The sequence below is a fragment of the Mauremys reevesii genome, linkage group 9 (assembly GCF_016161935.1).
Source record: "Mauremys reevesii isolate NIE-2019 linkage group 9, ASM1616193v1, whole genome shotgun sequence".
In the NCBI taxonomy this organism is placed as follows: domain Eukaryota; kingdom Metazoa; phylum Chordata; order Testudines; family Geoemydidae; genus Mauremys; species Mauremys reevesii.
The window spans coordinates 24,386,904-24,409,969 of NC_052631.1; the positions used below are offsets into that span (position 1 = coordinate 24,386,904).

The 23,066-nt window shown below is 41.2% G+C and overlaps 1 protein-coding gene and 1 long non-coding RNA gene across 4 annotated transcripts in view; one reads left to right on the plus strand and one right to left on the minus strand.

The window, feature by feature from the left end:
- LOC120372018 overlaps nt 1-11,628 on the minus strand; it is a 33,398-nt gene extending 21,770 nt beyond the window's left edge. The window contains exon 1 of the long non-coding RNA XR_005584699.1: nt 11,546-11,628. This is a non-coding gene — a long non-coding RNA (uncharacterized LOC120372018). The remainder of the gene's footprint in view (nt 1-11,545) is intronic.
- GPR149 (G protein-coupled receptor 149) overlaps nt 1-23,066 on the plus strand; it is a 237,823-nt gene that overhangs the window by 31,223 nt on the left and 183,534 nt on the right. Inside the window, exons 1-3 of one of the 3 annotated variants that reach the window (XR_005584696.1) lie at nt 16,607-16,685; nt 16,775-16,921; nt 18,042-18,100. Coding sequence is in view for 1 of the 3 variants with exons in the window: in XM_039488658.1 (XP_039344592.1) it covers nt 2,873-2,938; nt 18,042-18,100 (125 nt within the window). In the remaining 2 variants the exon portion in view is untranslated. Of the gene's footprint in view, nt 1-2,872; nt 2,939-16,606; nt 16,686-16,774; nt 16,922-18,041; nt 18,101-23,066 lie in introns of those variants that run through there. The other 2 variants (XM_039488658.1, XR_005584697.1) reach the window with 2 other exon arrangements.

Below are 23,066 nucleotides of genomic sequence, written 5' to 3' on the forward strand. Positions count from 1 at the left end.
GCTTGTTGCCCAATTAAACTGTAGGGCCTTTGTTTGATGCACCTTTTTAGAGTTTTCTAATGGGAAATTTTACACTAACAGGAAGAACTTTGTTAAAAAGAGTCTTTCACTGCATGCCTTACAGCACACCCGAGATGCCTGTTTGTCAAATCATGCCTTGTCATTTGTTATTGCTTACATAAATCATGGGTGTCAGGAGAAATCACAGGTAAGCTTTGGGATACCCTTTGTACACTCTTGTGATACAATCAATCTCTTTCCCTTTCCAGGCTCAGAGATGTATCAGCCTACTTACTAGCATTGCAATCCGTGGGGAAGACAAGGAGCCTAACTGAGCTCTGCATTACTTTAGCTTTAAGCTGGTGGAGAGTCAGACCTATCTAATTAAAATAGCTCACCACAGAAAATGCACAGAGCTGCCCACAATTTGCTCTGGAGGGCCTAATTCTGATCTCACACCCACACAAATCAGGAAAAACTCCACAGAAGTCAGAATCAGACCAAAGCATTTAAAACAGACCAAGAAGGCAGTTTTAGGCCTAATTCAATGTTTTCCTTTACTTTCTATTGCCAAAGACTTTAATTGCTGGTAATGCCAGCCCGACTTCCTATGCTGTAAGGACTGGCCATTGAAAGCCGTTCTAGAATAGCGAAACTAGCCTTGCTCGCAACAGGCCAACAGCTCCACTCCTGTTTTATTGTGCTCATATTTCAGGGTGACCAAAATAGCTGCACTCAAGACAAGGCACTGAAGAGTCTTGTTAGTTTTCTTGATTCGGTGCCTAAAATGACAAACATTACCTTTTTAATGATGCCCACTATCATAATGCATAATGCCCTATGTCTAGGTATAATCAATTTATTCTCTTGTTTAAATGTGCATATATCTATAAATAACATTTCTTCTGTGCTAAAGTAGACGTAATAAGTTTATTAATCCCCCACCATACCTATCATAATAATGGTGCGTATATATAACTCTCTGAGTAAGCTTTAAATCATCATAGAAGGACTTTAAGGAGTAAAGCACAAAAATAGCTCGCTACAAGGAACTGATACAAGTCAGAACCCATTACAGACACATGCAGCCTCCTAAAGAGCGTTAGCTGACAAAGACATGAAATATTTTTCCATTAATATAATTACATTTCCACTTTAGCACTGAGATTTCAATCTAGGCTACACTGAAAACCTTCTCAAAGGACCTGATCCTGCAAGGTGCTGAGCAGGTGGATTTCAGTGGGAGTTTAGAGTGCTCAGCACTTTGCAGGAGGAGCATAACACTTTACCGGATCAGGCCCTAACAGAGCAAAGAGTGGTTTCGAAAAGCACAATTTCAGAATGACAGAACAAACCTGCATTTCTGGAAAAGACCCTGAAGGCTGACAACTAAGTGGTAATTGTGGTTTGTCTTTGCAAGCATTTGTCAGCACTGGAGTATTAGTGCCACACTTGCTAAGAAGGCCTTTTATTTTTTCTTTTAACATTGCTAATCGATTAATATAAATCCAGGATTCCTGAGCCCATGCGATATCCTGGGGGGAAACCCTGTAAGGCGAGTGCTGGCAAACAATTGGGGGGGGGGGCTCTTTGCAAAAGCATTTTTTAAAAATGCAACTAATGAACATTTTAAACCAGAGACTCCACTGCTGCAAAACCCCAGCAAGGAGGAGGTAAATAGGAGGAGAAAATTCAGCCAGGTAAAATTTGACCCCTAATCAATAACTTTCTCCACGAAGCAGGAAGTGTTGTCTAGTGATTATAACAGTCAAATGAGGGTCATGGGACCTTGTCCTGTTGCTGCTGTGTGACTTCTCTCATTCCACCTCTGTTCTTTCATCCACCCGTTGGTGAAATATATATATTAATGTCACCTTGCAGCCATGCTGGGTGGCTGAAATTTGCCAAGGACCTTGAGCTATGTGAAGTGAAGTAAAGTAGGGAGAACAACAATCCATCTGGCTTTCACTGCAGCCAGCTGTGCAGTAAGCTCCAGCACAGAGACAAGTGGCCCGGTGAAGGCTGGGAATGTTTCACTGAAGTCTGAGTTCATCAAACCCAACTTGAAACTGAAGGGGCTGCTTCATAGTCAGCCCCTTGCAAGCCAAATGGCTGTTTACCAGCAGCATCATTCATGAGAAAAGCACTGAGGGCTCACACAGCTCTAGCAGCAACCAGAAAATGAAGTTAGTAACATTAGCTTACGGGCATCAGGGTTGTGGCAAGCTGAGGTTCCTGCCTACAATGCCAAATGGTTTGGTTTCACTGTTCCTTGCCCTGCCAACCCCAACCCTTGTTATATCTTGTGATAAACGTCTATTGCAGGCTCTGTGAGGCAAGGTGTGTTTTCTTATGCTGGTTTGTATAGCACTGAGCACAATGAGGCTCTGCTCCTTGGCTGGGGCCCCCAGAAGTTACTGTAGTAGCAGTAGCAAAGTAATAATAATAATAAGAAGAAGAAGTACAAATATAATTATAATAATCTAAACAGAAATGAAAGCATCAGTAGAATCAATCAAACAATTATGAGCTAGAACCTTTTTCATCAAAAAGGCCCTTATGCAAAAATAAAAAATTTCACATAAAATTGTCTGTTCCTTTGAGCATTTTTAGTTCCCAAATTTTTTGACAAAAATTTTACATATAAAGTTTAGCCAGTAAATTTTTACCAATTTCAAAACAGAACCAGGATTAAATATTTGATTAAAAAGCCACAGAAAAATGAAAAATCAGACATATTATAATATGTATAATGTAATGAATGTGTATATATTAATTATAATTATTCTATTAAATTATTATTATGCACAATAATTATTTTATTATAATAATATTTCAACATTTTGATGAACAATGTTTTGTTTTTCTCCAGACTCTCTAAACCAGTGAGTAAAAAGTTGCGTAAAGTATATTCGACTGCTCAGAAGAAGAACACAGGGTGAGATTATATAATATATTTTTGAAATCTAATAACACACTAGTCATAAATGTCACAGTGAAATGTTTATAAAAACTCTGTAGGTGAAATTATGGTTATTCTCTGATATAATGTCCTGGAGATTGTAAACAGACAAAGGTGACAAAACAGGTTTCTTCTATATAAAGAGGAAAGAAAATATAGCGGCAGATGCCCTGTCCAGGAAAGAGGGCTCTGACCTGCTGCCTCCAGGTCAGCCAGTGGCTAACCTTCCTGCAGCTTGGTAAACAAGGAGGTGTGATCCTAAGAGCATCCCAGTGCCAGAGGGCAAGGGGCTCACTGGTACCAGGTAATGAGTTCTAGCTGGCCTGACCACTTCAGTGTGCCTCAGCTCACTGTGGTTATAATCTGTATCTAAAAGGTGTCATGTAAGATATCATTGGAAAACTAAGAACTCGCTGATCATTAATATTTCTGCATTATGTATGCACAGGGTGTGTACAAAAATTTCTGAATATGCCCTAGAATTATATTCTTAAAATGTGATGTGTCTTTAGAGGAACAAACAAACCAACCTGTTATTTCTCTGAACCGTCCAAAAGAGGGCTGGACATTTCAGGGCAGACAGTCTTGGAGAAATTTAGGACTTGGGAGTGGTTTGGGGTCACCTTGCTGGTTGTAAATATGGCTGGTGGAAGCCAAAGTGGGGCTAGACGGGCTCTTGGGGTCAGGGTGGGACCTACAGTGTGTGACCTCCAGCAGTGGCCAGAACCAGATGCTTCAGAGGAAGCAGTGATCAAGCGGTTTATAAGGTTAGTATAGCCTGCCCAATGCTGCAGAGGTGTACTATGAGGTATGGCAGGAATCTCCAGTTTTAAATGTAATTCATTTTCTTATTTGGGATAATCCCTGAGCATCTGAAATAACTGGCAATGGCAAATCTAAGCATGGGTGAGTGATAGTATTAATGGGGATTGCATGGAGCAAGAAGCTTCACTTGAAAAAATAATAATAAGCTGATTTCTTCCTGTGTGATTGAATTTCCCAATTTCGCAGTTCAGCTCCTTGTGAGAGGCTAGACAGGCACCAGGTTGAAATGTCAGAGCAGGGCAGCTGAAGAATAGAGCACCGCCTGGAGAGCAAGCCTCAGACTAACAAATCTCAGATTAATGGTTTGTCCCATCTGGGTTTAAAATAATTTAACTCATCCAAGTGTTTTGGGAATTAAGTCATAACAGAGTTCAGAGCGGCTTGGGTTTTTTTTGGGTGGTGTTGGTTTTTTTGTAACAGCGTAGAAAGGGTTAAAGTATATCTAATAAATGTAAACCAAAGAGAACAAGCTGTAATTTAATATATGTCAGACAGGCTATAAAGAAAAAAACCCATTCCAAACCCACTACTTTTTAGTGTTCTAGCCACATGTCTGTCTAGCCTTTGTCAGGAAACTAAACCGTGTTAGGATTTTATTATTGATAGTCTTTACAACCTGGATGGACTGACTTTATTGGGCTTTGAGATTTTTATTGCTTATATTTATATTTCCATTGGGGCACTGAACTTCCTATTTGAAAAGTTATGAGAGAAGAAATTTGAGTACATTTCCTCTGTGAAAGAGCTCCTGTAATTATATCAGGGAGTGCTGAAAATTGGATATTGGATTGGCGGATAACCCAAGGAAATGTGACACTGGTGGAAGTGCACAGACAGAGCTATATGCTTTAGTATATCCAGCCTTTTGGACGCTTCTAACAGACCTTTTCAAAAGGCTTTAGGATTTTACCCCTCCCCACTTGTACTTCTTGTTATTCTAACGTTAGGAATCTTTGTTAAACAGCTTTTTCTGTGTGAGGGGATTACCTTGATACAATAATGAACTGGCTAGTGTGTACGTATGGCACTTCCCTCTACTGGATGCAATTGGAACTGCTCAGCTGTGGAAAATAGACCTTATTCTGATGATAAATTAAAATGCATTTCTTTCATTTCAGTTAGCAGGGCCCTGTGCTTTTGCAGCTGGAAGAGTTGTAATAATTCAGATGTTTCTGTGAGGAGCTCAATACAGCTACACAGATAAATAGGGTCTATTCTCTACTCAGCTGCCCTGTTGTAAATCAGGAGCCACCCAAGTTATGTGAATGGAGTTACATCAATAAGTGAGAAGAGAATCAAGCCAATACAGTTCTAACTCTGCAGGTGCTGTGCAGGTCAAAGCAGGCATGGTGTGCTCTGAATCATAATGACAATGGTGAAGTCCCTAAGGGTATGAATACACTGCAATTAAAAATCCACGGCTGGCCCATGCCAACAGGCTCAGGCTCGCGGGGCTCAGGCCAAAGGGGCTGTTTCATTGTGGTGTAGATGTCTGAGCTCAGGCTACAGCCTGAGTTCTGGGACCCTCCCCCCTCATGGGGGGCTTCACCTGGAAAACGCTGAAGCCCAAACATCTGCACCACAAGGAAAGAGCACCTTAGACCAAGCCCCATGAGCCTGAGTCAGCTGGCATGGGCCAGCCATGGGTTCTTAACTGCCGGGTACACGCATTCCAAGTGGCCTTGGATTTGTTACAATTTGTTACTAGGTATTTTGAGTGAAGGGCCCAATGCAGTGAAAATATCCTCAGATCTCTAATATGTGGGTGGAGTGCTTTGGCTATATTTCTCCCAAGCTCCCTTAGAAAAACCACCATGAAACCACTGAAAACAATTTCCTCTTCTTGAACTAGACATTTTTTGCCCAGAACATGTAAAGTGACTGCAGTGAAGCTGGGAAGGGTGTAACGTTTTTATACGATGGCAAAATGGGTTGCATTGGCAACCAAGTGCAGCTATGGTGTAGTATTTATGAAATCTGGGGCAAGACTCTGGCTTGACCTTGCAGGGGAGAGGAGAGAGCAAGAAACCTGGATAGATATGTACCCTGGCATACCCTGCATCCAGGCCAGTTACAGCTCAGGAGAGCGCAGGGCTTTCACCCTCCCTTTTCCCAGTGGGATGCACCCTAAAGGAGGAGGGCAGTGAAGGCAGGGCCATGGGTGGGGAGAACTTCACTCTCTGAGGGGGTTGTAGGAGCAGGCACACTGTGCATTGGGGAGCTCAAAAAGGATTTTCTGGGGCAGAATATCTTCCTCAAGCGCCTCCATGGGGTGATGCACCCCCCTTTGGACTGTGGGCAGTTTGCACAACTTTGCCTGTACTTTTAGCTAAGTCATAGAAAGCCAAAACATCATCAAAGGATGAGAACGGATTTCTATTCCAGATGTAAAGCTATGAAGAACATAACCTGAATAAACAGATTTTTAATGGTGCTGGCTAATGATATTGTGTTTATGTGATTTCTGTTACTTTATTTCTTTTTGAATTTATCAATGGAAACTCATTTACTATGGATAAAATATTAATCTTAATGCCAGACAAACTCCCACTGCATTACTCATTGGCTTGTGTTGATTTTGAAATTAATTGCTGGGCCTTTAGGTGTATTGTGTCTAGTTATGCTAATAAACAACATAGAGTGGTTTTCTTTGCTAGTAATTTGCTGCTCACTAAAGAAACAATTCCATATCCTGAAGAACCTAGGATCTGATTGATAATCAGTGTCAGGATGGCAATTACTCTAACCTTATTCTCACACAGGATGTCATATCATCCTTAATATGAACATTTTCCCGGTGCTGGAAGTGTGCATTGTCAATAATTATAGCATGTTACTATTCTAATTAAACTCATTATGGTAAACATACGGTAACAGCTTAAAGCTTTGAAGAAATCTTTAAATGTACTTTCACGTTTTAATATCAGAGTGACTTTGTATGTGGTTTCTGCTTACTGTGTACTCTATAGTTACTTCAACCCATTTTCTACCTAGGACCTGTATACTCCACTTTCATGAAAAAATGAAAACCAATGAGAAGAGAAAGTGTATGTTGAAAATGCCTGGGGATTCTATGCATGGACAATATACCACATCAACCCTACTTTGAGGAAGAGTAGATGGTGCTCTATAAGGGAAGAGGAAAACATAACCCACAGATGTTAGCTTAGTGCACTCCATGGTCTAGCCTACAAAGTGCCCCAATCCAGCATAGTACTTAAACATGTACTTCTACTGTAAGCATATGGTAATCCTACTGCCTTCAATCTCTGAATGGATAGTGTCTCCCAGAACCTCCACTCCCACGAAGTCTGCAGTAAGGCTGGCTCCATAATGCCACTATATAAATCCATGGAACACTCACAGCCTGAATATTGCATATAGTTCTGGTCATCCCATTTCAGAAAGATATATTGGAATTGGACATGGTGCAGAGAAGGGCAAGAAAAATGATTAGGGGTATGGAACAGCTTCCATATGTCGAGAGATTAAAAAGACTTGGGCTGTTCATCTTAGAAAAGAGACAACTAAGGGGGGGATATGATAGAGGTCTATAAAATCAAGAAAGGTGGGGGTGGGGAATTAATAGGCAAGTATTATTTACCCCTTCACATAACACACAAGAACCAGGGATCACCCAATGAAATTAATAGGCTTAAAACAAACAATAGGAAGTACTTCTTCACACAACACATAGTCAACCTGTGGAACTTGTTAATGGGATGTTGTGGAGGCTAAAAGTTTAACTAGGTTCAAAAAATAATAGGTCCATTGATGGCTGTTAGGGACATAACCCCATGCTTCCGGTGTCCCTAAACCTCCAACTGCCAGAAGCTGGGACTGGTCAACAGGGAACAGATCACTCAGAATTGCCCCATTCTGTCCATTCCCTCTGAAGCATCTGGTACTGGCCACCGTCAGAGACAGGATATTGGGCTAGATGGACCATTGGTCTGACCACTATGGCCATTCTTATGTTCCTATAAATAACAGCAGTCATACCATCTTTGGTGTGAGATGAAAAACCAAGGTCCTGAGCACTTGTGATCATAAAAATCCCATTGTAGTTTGGTAAAGACTTGGCATGCCAGCCAGATCAAAAGTAGAGGAATTATATTCAGCCCTAGAGAACCTACATTCCCTCCTAAAGTGACAGTTGGATAGGGTAAATCTTCTTCACTTCCGCTTCTACTACTGGATACTCTGGCCTCAGTTTAGCAGAGCACTGAGCCCTGCACTAAACTGTAAGCACAAAAATCAATGGAAGGCCCCAAATGCAGTGGATTCGCCATGGTCCCAGTGGGCCATGGTGAGCAGGCCATGCAGGGAACATGGGGACATGGATCAGAGCTGTGGTGCATCTTGTCCAGTATCCTGTTTCCAGCTGTGGTCAGATGCCTGAGAGAAAGATGCAAGAACCCCACAGTAGGCAGATGTGGCATAACCTGCCCTTTGAATGTCTCATCCTAATTTGTAATAGTTACTACCTGCATCATGAAGTTTTTATCCCTTCCAAAACCCTTTGTGTTCATTAGCTCAATAACTCTGAATATTTGTGTTATCCATATAAATGTCCAAACCCTCTTTGCCTATAAGTTCTTGGTCTTGATGACATGCTGTGGCAATGAGTTCCACAGTATGAGACATATGCAAGGCATCCTGGCATCCTTTGTGTGCCACAGAGCAGTGTTGCACAGTGGTTCTGCAGCAGGAGGAAAGGGTCTTGGGCAGGCCAGGAAAGAGTCAAAGGCAAGCGGCCTGATCCAATTTCTGTTGAAGTCAATGGAAGTCCCTTTCCATTGATTTCAGTGGGTTGTGGATTGTGTCTCTGACCAGAGGGTCCACAGCTACATGGATCCACTTGTGAAAACTTTGAATGCAGAGCATCAGCCTTTACTACAGTCTTGTAGTGGTTATATTAATAGCCGTGGAGCAGCTACACTGATACTATGGAGTCTGAGGAGCGGAGGATTCCTTTCCTTCTGGGTCCTGCACAGGCTTTGTACAGAGTACCAGTACCATCCAGCCGCGTGTGTGTGTTTTCACTGAAAGCAGGGAAGTTAGTTGCTAATATCAGCGTTACACCTGCTTGGTGAATAAGGAGATGATTTCTGATATTTCCATGAGGCAAACCTCTTTGCAAATCACCAGTGAGTCATTAACCATGACATTTGAGAGAGGCAATGGACAGGATAACAAAAGAGTATTTAAAGATATTGCTTGTACTCAGCACTAAACAGGAGAAATACTTCTAGTTTTAATACCAGACTATACAAAATGCAAGCCATGCCTTCATTTTCTCTACATTTTGGTTTTCTCCTTTGCAGCCATCTGAAATGAATGATATAGACAGCTCCTGGGATCGATGGTATAAATAATCTAGAGGAACTACTGGCTATAATTCCCATTTCTGCTTATGTGGGGCATTCAGAAATGTCCATTCACAATAAATAGCAATTAATGGAGGTGAGAAAAAAGAACTGGACATCTGATAGGCTTGTCAATTACTACCCATCCTGTTGTGTGCAGGATGAGCCTCAGTCGTGTGTCACATAAGCACTGCTAGCAGGAGATTCCAGGCTGCCAGAATCACTTTTGGGGCATATTAAGTCGAAGCCTTACATTCACATGTGAAGGTGTTTGGACACAATATAATCTCACACAAGGTCAGTCTATCAAGAGGGCTGAGCAGACGACAGTCCCCGAGTGCAGTTTGGCATGCTACTAGTTGAAAGTGTAGACAATTTTCAGTGCACTATAGCAGTGTCCACATGGGACGTTACTGCATAGCAAGCTGATGTGTTGTAGATTCACACTGGGTTAGTGCTGTGCAGTAAGTTGCCACGTAGACAAGCCCTCTAGGACTTGCTCAAACAGGCTAAAGGGTGAGTCTAGAATCCAGGATACCTGACTCTAGAATACCAGTCGTCTTCTCAGCCCTCTTGATATAGTGACTTTGTGTCAGATTACAGTGTGTCCAACCATCTTAACATGCGAATGTAACACTGATATGCCCCAAGAATGATTCTGCCAACCAGGAATCTCCTACTAGCAATTGGCTATCCCAGCTATTGGCTGTTTAGGCACAACTTCTTTCCCATTTCTCCACAGCTGCAGAGGGCCCAGCCCACCGTGGAATCAATGGCTTTATGCTTCATGGAGAGAGTGGCAGGATCTGGACTCTCCTGCAGATTGTTCACCCCTTTTGCCTGTCCAAGATCAGGAGCTCCTTCTGCATCCCTGGCAGGTTAGGGCATTTGTGGGCAGGGAAACAAACATGGGCAGGGCAGCAGTACAACCTACTGCAGGCTAGAGTGCAGGCAATCCACTACTGCTCCATAGCCATGTAGGGAAGGGTTCTACCTTTCTCTCTCACAAACACACCCTGTCCAAACTCAGCGACTCTGGTTTGATGCAGGAGAGTAGAATTTGTCCCCTAAGCTCTCTTTGCCTCATTGAGTGTTCTGAAAAATGGGTATAATACTGAGGTTCAGACAGATATTGTGAAGCTTACTTAAATCATTAATATTGTTGAAGGGCTTTGAGATACTCAGATGAAAGTCTTATGTAAGTGCAGATGTGTTATGAATGTTACTACATTATATGGTGACGTGCTGACAGAAGGATAAGCTCCTTAAACTGAAGTATTTCGAGGCAGTGTAGTCTAAGGTCATAACACAGATCTGGGAGTGAGGAACTCTTGAGTTTTACACCTGAATCCAATTTACAGCTCTGTGCCTCAGTTTCCCTAGCTGCTGATAGTATTGAATTACCTGTTATAGAGAATGATTAGTCAATGTCTGTACAATGCTTTAAATGGCAGTGCTAATTATTAAGAATGAAAGCGATAATTTCAAAAAAAGTTTTGTCCTATGCCAGAATATTCATAGATAATCATTTTAGCAACTCATCAAGGTGAGGATGTGATTACTTTAGCACTGCTGTGAAATATTGATCATCCACCTGTTCTCATTTATGACATTTTAAAATAAAAAGTAAGAACTGCCATACAGGGTCAGACCAAATGTCCATCTAGCCCAGAATCCTGTCTTCCAATAGTGGCCAAGGCCAGGTGCCCCAGAGGGAATGAACAGAGCAGGTAATCATCAAGTGATCCATTCCCTGTCGCCCATTCCCAGCTTCACCATAAAAATAAACAGGAAACCAGCTTCACCATAAAAATAGCTCAAAGGAACTAAAGGTAGGTCCATTAATAGGCACCTAACCAATAAAATATTGGCCAGCTTGTTAGCTTTGATTTTGCAATATTTTCATAGTGAAATAGTTACTAAAGCCCTTATTCTGCAAATGGATCTATCTGAGTACCTATATAGCTAGTGGGACTCCATGCAGGAAGAAGGGTTCACGTGAGAGGGTCACTTTGCAGAATCTAGGTCTAGTTCACCATGTACGGATATGATGCTGCTCATGGCCTCCTATTTGACTGCAATTAGTGGCTATGCAGCCACTATAAGGCGGAACATTCCATTTCTGAGCCCCGTTAGTACATACCTAGCACAGAGCATAAGTCCTTTTATGGAGCAGGGATGGGGAAATGTGCTTTGCTTGTTGCCCAGGATTTTACCTGTTCTGTTTCATGGAATGCAAAAAGAGAAAATTGATAGAAACATAAACTACTCCTCCTGGAAGGTTACAGTGTAACACTCCTTTATTTCTTAGAATAACACACAAGAACTCCAAAAACCCAGAGAGAGAGACAAAGCAGACTGCTCCCTAAAACAAAGAGGCACAACTCACCCCACTTTACTGTAAGCTAGCAGTGTGCAAAACTGGTTCAGATGGTACTCAGATCACATGGCTTCCCTCAAAGCCTCCTAGCCTGCAAGCAGAATAAGGACATTTTTTTAAATTTACAGTGATAGCTTGTCATTTTTAACACAGTGTCTGATATACCACATTGCCCAGAATGAATACTGGGGGTTAATAATCATTTTGTATCAGGAAGGGTTATAGTGGAATTTTTTTTACAACTTGTGTGAAAATTCCTTCAGTGCTGCCTAATTATTAACATGTAACCCAGCAGAAATGATCATAGTAAATGGCAATTCTGATATCTAAGCCTAGATATTGTTAGCCAAAAGGGCTTGTTCTCCCCGGAGCTAGCCAATTACCCCAAGGAGGCACAGAGACCAAGATGGAGTATAAACAGATAGCAGCCCTTTATTAAACGATCAGCTGAGCGGGTGCCCCCCTCGGTTCATACCAGAGGAGTGACACCCTGATACAGAGCAGTGAGTACATATATATATACCATTTTTGACGTCATATCAGACCATAGTGATACAGCATATTTTCAGGATTTTGCAGACGTGGGGTACATAGGTCTATTTACTTGTACTCTAAACATTCTACGTTTCCCTTGACCATGATACTGTTCAATATTTATTATTGGTTATGCAAGCAGGTCATAGATCATTTAGCAATAGCATCATTTCCTAGAACAACCAAGCACATTCCCAAAACAGACAACTAAGCACAAATCATATTATCTATTTATCTATCAATATGTGAACATAATGACTTTATTGACAGCGAACTGATTAAAAATACTGGAGTTTAAATCAAATCCTGGAAGCAATAAATCACACACAAAAATGTGTGAAAAGGAAATCTAAAATGTCATACAGTGATATATTCTCTTTCCTCTGTTCTGGCAGTATCCAGAGACATGTTAAAAGTGGCAGTGTTTCAAATATTTGATTCCTCTTCCATTCTTTGAGGGACAACTATTTTGGTCCATATTTGATTATTAATTATTGAGCATTAACTGTGTGAATAGAATCATAGATCCATAGGGTTAGAAGGAACCACAACGGTCAGCTAGTCTAACCCCCTGCCAAGATGCAGGATTTGTTGTGTCTAAACTATCCAAGACAGATGGCTATTTAGCTCCTTTTGAAAACCTCCAGCAAAGGAGGTTCCACAACCTCCCGAAGCATCTGTTCCATTGTCCTACTGTTCTTACAGTTAGGAAGTTTTTTCCTGAGATTGAATCTAAATCTGTTATGCTGTAGTTTGAATCCATTGCCTCTTGTCCTGTCCTCTGTGGGAAAAGAGAACAATTTTTCTCCATCTTTTTTACAGAAGCCTTTAAAGTATTTGAAGACCACTATCATATCTCCCCCTTAATATCTTCTTTTCCAAACTAAACAAACCCAGTTCCTTCAGCCTTTGCTCATATGGCTTGCATTCCATCCCTTTGATTATCTTTGTTGTCCACCTCTGGATCCTTTCCAGTTTCTCTACATCCTTTCTATACAGTGGTGACAAAAACTGGGCACAGTACTCCAGCTGAGGCCTAACCAGTGCCAAGTAGAGTGGTACTATCACCGCCCAGGACTTTCATGCTATGCCTCTGTTGATGCGACCCAAAATTGCTTTTTTTTTTTTTTGGAACAGCATTGCATTGTTGACTCATTTTGAGGTTGTGATCAACCACACCTCTGAACCACACCTCCTTCTCAGCAGTGCTGCTGCCAAACCAGTTATCCCCCATTCTGTATTTTTGCATTTGGTTTTTTATCCCTAAGTGTAGCACCTTACATTTCAACTTGTTGAATTTCATTTTGTTTTCTATAACCCAGTTCTCCAATTATCAATATCCCTTGAATTTTAGTTCTATCCTCCAAAGTGTTTGCACACACACACAGAGCTTTGTGTCATCTGCCAATGTGATCAGTGTGCTCTCTATTCCTACATCCAGGTAATTAATGAAGATGTTAAATAAAACCAGACCCAGAACAGATCCCTGTGGAACACCACTTGAGACTTCCTTCCAATCTGACATCATTCCATTAATATCTACTCTTTGTTTGCGGTGGTTTAACCAATTATAAAGCCATTATAAAATGGTAGTTCTACTGAGCCCTGTTGTATCAACCAGGCAAGGTACTAACAAACTTCAACAGGACTTTATTTTTAAAGTAGAAGCCTCTTTACCAAGCTGCTGCTGCACCCTCTGTAACTCTCACTCTGCCTCCTCAACTCCTCCCCCACCTTCCTGTTTCCTGTTCTTTCAGACTCCCAGCAGCCAGTGCTCCCAGTTCTAATAATCACAAGCAACATCTAAACACCCAAGTCCGCATTTCTCCAGCTTACTTGTAAGAATGTCATGTGGGCCTTGCTGAAGTCCAGGTATATTATGTCCACCGCATTCTCCCTGTCCACCAAACCAGTTATTTTGTCAAAGAAGGAAATCAAGATGGTTTGGCATGATTTGCTCTTAGTAAATCCGTACTGGCTGCTAGTGATCACCCCTTCATCCTCCAGGTATTTTCAAACTGAATGTTTTATACATTGCTTCAGTAGCTTTCCAGATATCGCAGTCAAGCTGACTGGTCTATAGTTTCCTGGCTCCTCCTTTTCCCCCTTTTAAAAGATGGGCACTATATGCTGTAGAAAACATAGAACAACAACATTACCTAGTTCTTATATAGCTCTTTTCATCAATAGATCTCTAAGTGCTTTACAAAAAAGGTAAGACTTGTTATTCCCATTTTACAGATGGGGAAACTGAAGCACAGAGAGGTCAAATGACTTGTCCCAGGTCACCTAGCTGCAGAACCAGGAACAGAAATCTGATCTTCTATGTCCCAGGAGCTACCACTAGGCCGCATTGCCTCCCCTTCAGACAAAGAAAATCCCTACTTGAAGGAACTCACAAGCTATAATAAACAACTTGATACAGTATTTCTGTGAAGGCGACTTTAACTTTTATTTTGGCAGTAAAAGCCTTTCTGGGTCTCTCTGATACATTCAGAGTGTGAGATGAATACATGTAGGCTTAGCAGAATTCATTTTTAATTTTGATAAATGAATTCACATAATTTTGACGATAACTATTCATGTTTATTTTTAAGCATTTTTTAGATTTTCATATGTTTAAATTTGCATAGTTGCGTGACATTATGAGAGGGTCAGAGAGTTATTTAATGACTGCAGATGTTGAGATTCAAAAAATTAAATTTTTATAAACTGTTAAAACACAAATTGTCAATATCACATGTCCAAATGTACAAAGTAAGTAGTCTTAAATCAACAAACCACCCCTTTTTTTAACTATTCATTTGCTAGTCCATTTGTAGCCAGCCTAATTCAAAAGTCTAAATCACTGAATTTAGTAAAGTCTCAAGCAGCTAGGTTGTCATCTGTCTTTATTAAAGTCTCAAGCAGCATTTTTCTTACTTTGCCTATCTGTAAATTTTGAATATTATCAATGGAAATTGTTATTGGTCTGTAGATGTTCGGTGAAACTGATGTTTACCGACATTTAGAAATAAAAAATCTAATCCTTCCAAGCCTAAATACTTGGCACTAACTATGGAAATGGAAGGATCTTTCCTTGGTTTCCCTTCACATTATGCTGTCTCTTCTCTTTTTAAAAGTAACCTTCTTAGAGCCCCAAGATTGTTCAGGGCAGCTGCAGAAGTCAGAAGAAAAAGTATGATGTTTGCCCACCTCTGATCTAAGAGCTACACACGTCACTTCAGAATTTATCCCACGGTGTCATATGTAGGGCTCTTAGTGGAACTGTCACAAATGACCTCAAAACAAGAATATGCTTCCAGCATTAGGCTCAGAGAGGCCAGTAAAAAATACTGTAAAATATTTTTAAAACAGATCTCTACTTCTCATTTTAATCATGGTGAAAAATGCTGCTTGACTTGTGAGCTACCAGCTGGCTGGCTTGTAGCTCTTTGCCTTGAATTACATCTAAAGAAAGCAAGCTTATAGCAAACACTTACTAAAGAAGGGCCATTTATAGATCCAGCACATGTACTGTGTATCTGTCTGCTCGGCAACATCCGTGTTTTATATTGTGCGAGACATGAGACATTATATTGTGTGAGATATTTTGGTACTGACCTTCAGTATGTACTAACCCAGTTAATACATCATCTACTCGAAAGTACACTATTGTCTCAGTTATCTAAGTGTATCTAGCATATGGACAAAGTAATAAACCTACGCTAACAGTATGTGTCTTTAATTAGGTAAACAGGATAAATGGTGGTGTGATAAACAACCTGATTAGGTCCAGCAACCCTTATAATATAGGACTTAATTTTGCAAGGTTCTTAAGCATGTGCATAATTTTAAGCATTTGAGTAGTCTCTCCGAAGTCAGTGGGATTACTTATGTGTTAAAAATTATTCACATGCTTACGTATCTTGCTGAACTGCAGCCATAATGAGTAAGCAGTATTTCAGTTAAAAGGGCCATAAGTACTAAGGGCCTTATCCTGCAAATTTTTACTGATTTGAGTAGTTCTTATTCACAGTAGTAGGTTTATTGGAGCCAATGAGATTAATGAGCCAATGTAATGATTGCTCACATAAGTACAGGTTGCAAAATTAGGCCCCAAAAGAAGGGGACATTCTTTTTTCTTTTTAAATTGCAAATTGCTAAGAATTGATTTTGTGACAAGCTGATCAATGCTACCTAATTCATCCAACCAGACCAGCTGAAAAATAAATATTCCATAGCAGATACTAACAACTGAACTTAGTCCCAATTACAGACATTCACAGAAAAAAATCCCACCAGCCTATTGTAAGGAGATGTAATGTTAGTTTCTATGATCCTGATAACAGGATGGCCTGCCCCTTTAAGAGCCAGGAAACCTGGGACTAGCTAGCCCTGTTCAGTCAGCCCAGCTGTGCCATTATTAGCTACCTCGCAGACTAAGGGGCTGCACTAATTGGTTCAGGTAACACCCTGAAACACCTGGGTCTGATGAAAGGGCAGAGAAAAGTCAGTTTGAGGAGGAATCACATGCAGCAAGTGGGTTCTTATAGAAGGCATCTGAGCTTGTGAGGGGATTATCAGGAAGGAGGTTGGGAAATGGGTGCTATCTCAGAGCCAGAGAGATTTAAAGGTAACCTAGAAGGTGGGCTGAAGAGGAGCCCAAGCAAGTAGACAAACTTTTTGTTTGTATGACCTTCTGGTGGATTTTTGTTATCCCAGGAAGAGTCTGGATTAGACAAGGCTTAGCTGAAGGGCTAGTTGCAGATGGAAAGAGGCCATTGCAGGGCCACAGAGGTGACCTTCAGAAGGTATTAGAGACAAAGATCCCTGCAGTGTCACGCCCTGATGGCCGGTGATGCTGAGGCAGTGAGTGGAACAGTTTATAATTCTCTATGTCAGGGGTTGTCAAGCTTTTTTCAAGGCCCCGCCTTTCCCAACATGCTGTAAAAATTCCACAGCCCACCAGTGTCACAACTACTGTTTTTCTGCATATTCAGTAAAAAGCCAGGGCTGGTGTTAGGGGACAGCAAGCAAGGCAATTAACTGGGGCCCCACTATGCTAAGTTGCTGAGCTTTGGCTTCAGTCCTGGGCTTTTTTCCCCTGGGCCCCAGCAAGTCTAATGCCAGCCCTGCTCTCTGGTTTATTTTGGCAGACCCCCTGCAACTGGCTTGTGGCTCCTCAGGGGGGCCCAGACCCCTGGTTGAGAGCTGCTGCTCTACATCATATAAAATGTCCAGAATGTCAGTGCAGCGCTAAGCAGCCTGATGCTGCATAGTTGGTGTTGAGTGCCTCTTGGGAGGCAGATTCTCTGTGCCTTATAATATTGGACTCCGGGGACAAAAGCTGTCACTGGGACTATTCAATATATAAAGTTCAGAAGATGCTGAAGCCTTTGCAGGTTAGCAGCCCTCTTGGGTATAGGTTGCTGGCCTGGGTTATCTGCTTGGATTAAGATAAAAAAGGCCAAATACCTGACTTATTTGCCAGCCTTTAATCATTCTTCTATTCAAAATTTGTTAAACCAACCCAACATGCTATAACAGAGGGTACACAATAACTTAGGGAAAGTTGAATGACCCAAATTCGTTCAAGAGGCAGTACACAAGTCTTACACACAACATGATATTGTTCTTTACTCATTTCACAGAAAACTTTGAAAACAAAAACCAGGAAAGATGTTTTGTTTTTTTGTTGTAAGCAGAAGTCAGTTTCATTTACTGAAACTACATTTTGCTTTGCAAAGTCAAGTAAATCAAAATCCTAAAGACATCTCTATAGTGAGGGTTCCGAGGGTGAAGCAAATGCCATAGTAAAAGTGACTATTGTTCGAACTAAGAAGCTTAAGGGGTTAGGAAGCCTTTAATCAATCTTCCTCTCTCTGTACCACACTTAGCAGAGTGGAATATTGAGTGGAGCTGGGTGAGAAATGGTTTTCCCATCCTGTGAAACTTTTGAGAATTCAAACAATTTTTTTGTCCTCACTAGGATGAAAAGTCAGAATCTTGAAAATTTTCATGACCTGAAAAAATCCAGAATTGATTCAGGTAAGTGGAAATGGTTCATTTTTATTGATTGATTTTATTACTATAAGTAACTTACATTTAGAAATGAAAAGCTGTTTTGCACCAGAACAGATTTTTTTGCTTTGGAAAGTGTCACAACTAAATGTTTTTGACAACTTCAGAACTCTCTTAAATTTCAAGTCAAGAAACTGACTCTTTCCATGAAAAGTTTTGTTTTGACCAAATTGCCAATTTCTGATAGAAAAAATATTTAACTTTGACATTTAATTGAAATATTCCCAACCAGTTGTAGCTTTCTTCAGGAGAGATCCTCCCCCCAGTCATTCTGTATTTTAATCTCTTGTGTTTTACAATCTGCTGCATTTCAAAGGCAAAAATCCCTTGTTTCAGAATTATCTTGATAAACTACAGATATAAATTAATCCCTGGAAAGGATGTATGGCAGCATCCAATTTGGGATGAACTTCAGTAGAAGCAGGGAACTCTTCCCCTTGTTCTCATTTTAATAATAAAAAATTAATCAACACTACTAAGTGGACATCTCTGGTGAAATACAGAAAAACTGTACAACTTGCTCACTGACAATTTGTGAACAGGAGAGAGAAGGCAAAATGATTCATCTTAAATTATCTGGCCAACTTTACTTACTGTTAGCAGACAAAGTGATTGATTGTGTGGTGTTTGTTTTTTATTTTGGGTTGGGGTTTTTTTGATCACTTTTTCTGCTCAGAAGTTTAAAAATTAAGAGGCTCTTTTACCATTTCAGAAACATCTGAACATGTTTGGAAAAAATGTGGTTTTGCTGTCAATATTTTTGGGGGGAATGAGGGGAAATAGATTCTTGGGGAAAGGACGGGAGCTTTGAATAATAGGAAGCATGGCTGCTCAGCAGTTTCCCCCATGTAATGTGCAGTTCTTAGACAGCTGCTGTCAAGGGAGAAGTTTGAATTTCTCACTGATGTCAATTCTTTATGCATTTACATCATGCTGACGCATATGCCGTATATTAAATAGGCTAGATGGATCACTGTTCTCCTAGTAGAGGAAGCATTTTCTTTAAGACCTGAACTGGAAGATGAGTATTTATTCATTTTCACAGTACATGTATATTTACTAATTCTGTTATTGAAACTTGTTCTCTGACTCCCAGTGCATATCCCTTAGGGAAAACATCTGCAGTTTTCTCTCATTTGAAAAAATACTAATTCACTCTTTCAGGTTTTTGCCACAGCCAATATTTATTATTTGTACAGCCATAACATCAGGGAACTCCAGTCATGGAGCAGGAGCTCATCATACTAGGCGCTGTTCAAATACAGAACAAAAAGGCTGTCCCTGCTCCAGGGAGCTAGCTTCTCCTTCACTATTGCATCAAATATAAGCTGCTTATATTGGCGTTCAAGGCCCTTCACAGACAGTCTCCACCCTCCCTGTCCTCTCTCGGTTGCTATCAAGCTGTCTCTGCTCACCTCTCATTGACTCATGATGCCCATCTCCACTGACCTCTTGTTTGTTTGAAAATTAACACTTTTATGCTTCTTCCCATGCTGCTCTTCATGCTTGGGAGATGTTTCCTGTAAGTATCCACAAAGCCACCTCATTACCCACCTTCAAATCCCTCCTTTGCTGTGATGCCTACAGAAAACTTGACAATGGTTAGACAGCTAGTGGGGAGAGACCTCTGCCTCTCATGCTACCCAATATTGTCTCATTGTTGACTTGTACTCCCCCAGCTGTTTGTATCATTCTGCTGTGTCTTGTCTCAGACTTAGACTGGAAGCTCCTTGGGGCAGGGACCGTTTTTGTCCTATGTTTGTACTGTGTCCAGCACAATGGGGCTCTAGTCTTGAGTAGGGTTCCTAGATATTGTGTAAGTGGAGAAAGGGATACAGGGAATTTGAACATAAAGATCTTAGTCTCTAGGAATAGAGCAAGAGTCAGACTAACAAAGTCAGGCTGACACTGACCCTAATAACGCGAGTCTTGAATCTTTATGTTCAAATTCCCTTTATCCCTTTCTCCACTTCCACAATCTTATGGTAATACAAATAATAAGATGAGACAAACGATGGATTCAGACAAATGAGGGAGCACAAGGAAACAATGAGACAATACTGGTCAGCCTGAGAGGCAGTGACATCAGTGCACCAGCATGAGGCTTTTTTGTAGGTATCATGTCTGTGATTTGAGTTTCTGTTTATCCAACTTCTCTAACATTTCTTAAATTGTATAAAAATGTCTCCATGTGACAAAATCATAGCTCCATGTGACAAAGCACCGTAGTAAAGGATGTTGCTGTTCTCACACAATGGCCCAGTTTCTGGAAAGTAACTTCTTTCTTTCTTTAGATTCCAACAAAGAGATCCCTTTTTTCAGGCAGTACGAATTGCATATTTTTGCTATTGATTAAATATACTTTCATCCCCCTGGGTTCTGCAATGATAGATTGCCCTTCTCAGCACTGTGAAGAAAGGTTTTCTTGTAACTCTGGAAAAAAAATAATCACAAAGAGCCTGATCTGGGACAATCTGCATGAGTTAAGGGGTTTGAAGGACCAGATACCAATTGAATTTGTGATAAGTCAAATTATTTATTCTTTTCTTATTGAAACTTTATCAATAGTGAATAATGCACAGCAGTGTTCTGGTCCTCAGGCTGAATAAGTGAAAGCTTCTTTTTCTGCAGTATCTTCCGTGTTGCTGAAATATCTTCTGATTCTAGGAGGGAAGAAAGATCAAGCATTTTGCAACATCCACACAGGGCCAGACTTTCAAGTGCTCAGCATTCACTAGTGGGGCCAGCACATTGGATATTTGCAGTGCGTAAAGTTAAGCACAAGCAGAAGCCTTTGTTGGATCAGGGCCATTGTGTGCACAACTAGACTGTGTGAAAATGTGCCCATACAACTGTTAGCTCATCTTCCCTTAGTCCGCTTCCCGTTTGTTTCATCCGTCTGTTACATCATACCATCAACCTAGACAGTATGTCCTAAAAGGCAGTGACTGTCTCTTTACTCCATGTTTGTGCAGCACCTACCACAGTAGGGCCCTGATTCCTGAATAAAGACTCCGGAAGCTTCTGTAGTCCCACGTTATAATAATCATAACCTCAAATATTTTCCTGAAGTATGATTCGTGAAGCAGATCTTTTCAAGAATGTTCTCACAAGACAAAACCCGTTGAAAGGGGGAAAACGATGCAATCACATTCTGTTTGAAATATGTTGCAGATGGCTACTTAGGGGTGCACTTCATGGCACATGTAGCTCATTTCTCATGATGGGACAATCCTCTGACTTCCTGAATGTTCCTTCCAGATTCCATGACAGCAGATGCAATAATGACTAGGGCCCTACCAAATTCATGGTCCATTATGGTCAATTTCACAGCCATAGGACTTGAAAATTGGTCAATTTCACCTTTTCAGATGTTTAAAAATCTGAAATTTCATGGTGTTGTAACTGTGGAGGTCCCGACCCAAAAGAGGATTGCCACCTCACTTCCTTGCTGCCTTCAGAGCTGGACAGCGTGGGGATGAAAGGAGATATCTGCAGCCAGAAGAGAGACCCAAGAGCAGCCCTGCAGGGAAAGAGCAAGTCCTGTCCTGCCCCAGCCATGCCTGGAGTAGCAGCTAGGAGCCCCCTTTGCTGGGGTGCTCCCAGCAGCACAGGGAAGATTGGATCTTACTTCACAAGCTTCCTCCAGCTGCAGGGACCTCTGGGGCTGCTGCCCAGCCCCAGGGCGTCCTGCAGCAGCTGGAGGCACCCGGAGGTGGGTCTGGTCTCCTCCTTCTCCCCCAGCCTCTCTGCAGTGGCAGTGCAGGGGATGTACAAGTCCTGTTCCTCCCCAGCCCAACTGGAGCTAGGAGCCTTTGCTGGGGCGCTCCTAGGAATAAGGGGACATCAGATTTCACAAAGAAGGGCTTATTTCACAGTCTGTGTCAGGTTTTTCATGGCTGTGAAATTGGTAGGGCCCTAATAATGACCATATTTACAGCTGTTGGCTGCTCATACTGACATTTCTGTGAGTGAATGCAAAAGGCAACTGCATGAAATAGGAGTTTTCGGGTCTCTAATACATTCAAGTGATTGGTGTTTTGGGTTTGTTTGTTTTTAAAGCAATTTTATTGAGCACAGCTAAAAACAGGTACTAATTTTGCCTTTCATATACAAGGCTTTATTCAGATCACTTGAAAACAGTCAAATAAATCAGAACAGTGTCTTCCAGGGCACTTCTTCCCCAGGTAGATACTTTAGAACACAGTCCATTATGAAATTATAAATGAAGGCTTGTTACCGGCAACTAGTAACAGTCGGTTTAAGCAGGTGCAAACAGGGAGAAGCCAGGGTGGCCAGGATTTGTTATGGGCAAGCTTTTCTGTTCAAGGCAGAATGATGGCTGTGGTCTGGGTTTAGATTCAATAGCACTGAAATCTTCTGTACATTTTTCATGAGAGTTCATCCTAAAATAGTGAGGTGTGGGGAGATCAGTTCTTATGAAATTTTGGGTGCCTGCCGTTATGGTTTGTGGTACAACATAAACAACATACACAGGTGCAAGGGAAGCATCCATATCTAAGGAGACTCAACTACAATCTCTTCTGAGGCTCAGTGGGCTCACAATTGAGATGCCAGCTTTGGCTTAGTTGTGCGTGAAAGGTTCCAAAAAGCAATGATAAAAATATGGTTCTGAAAACTGTGTAAATTATCTTCAAAATATTCTTTGGGAAAAAATGTATCTGCTTAGGTGATCATGGTGAAGCTCTTGTTGGTGCTTTCAGTCCTGACCAAGTTTGTCAGCAAGCATCCTATCTTATGTATCCGGTGTGCCTTCAGTGCGTTTCATGAGAACCCATCATCACTTCCAGAATGTCCATCTCTCACCCTGAAAAGGAAGAAGGCTTCTGATGTAAATCCAGCTTCTTTTATTTTTGGTGACTTTCAAGGTCCATTCTTTGTTCTAAACAATACAGTCATTCTGTCAGGGTGA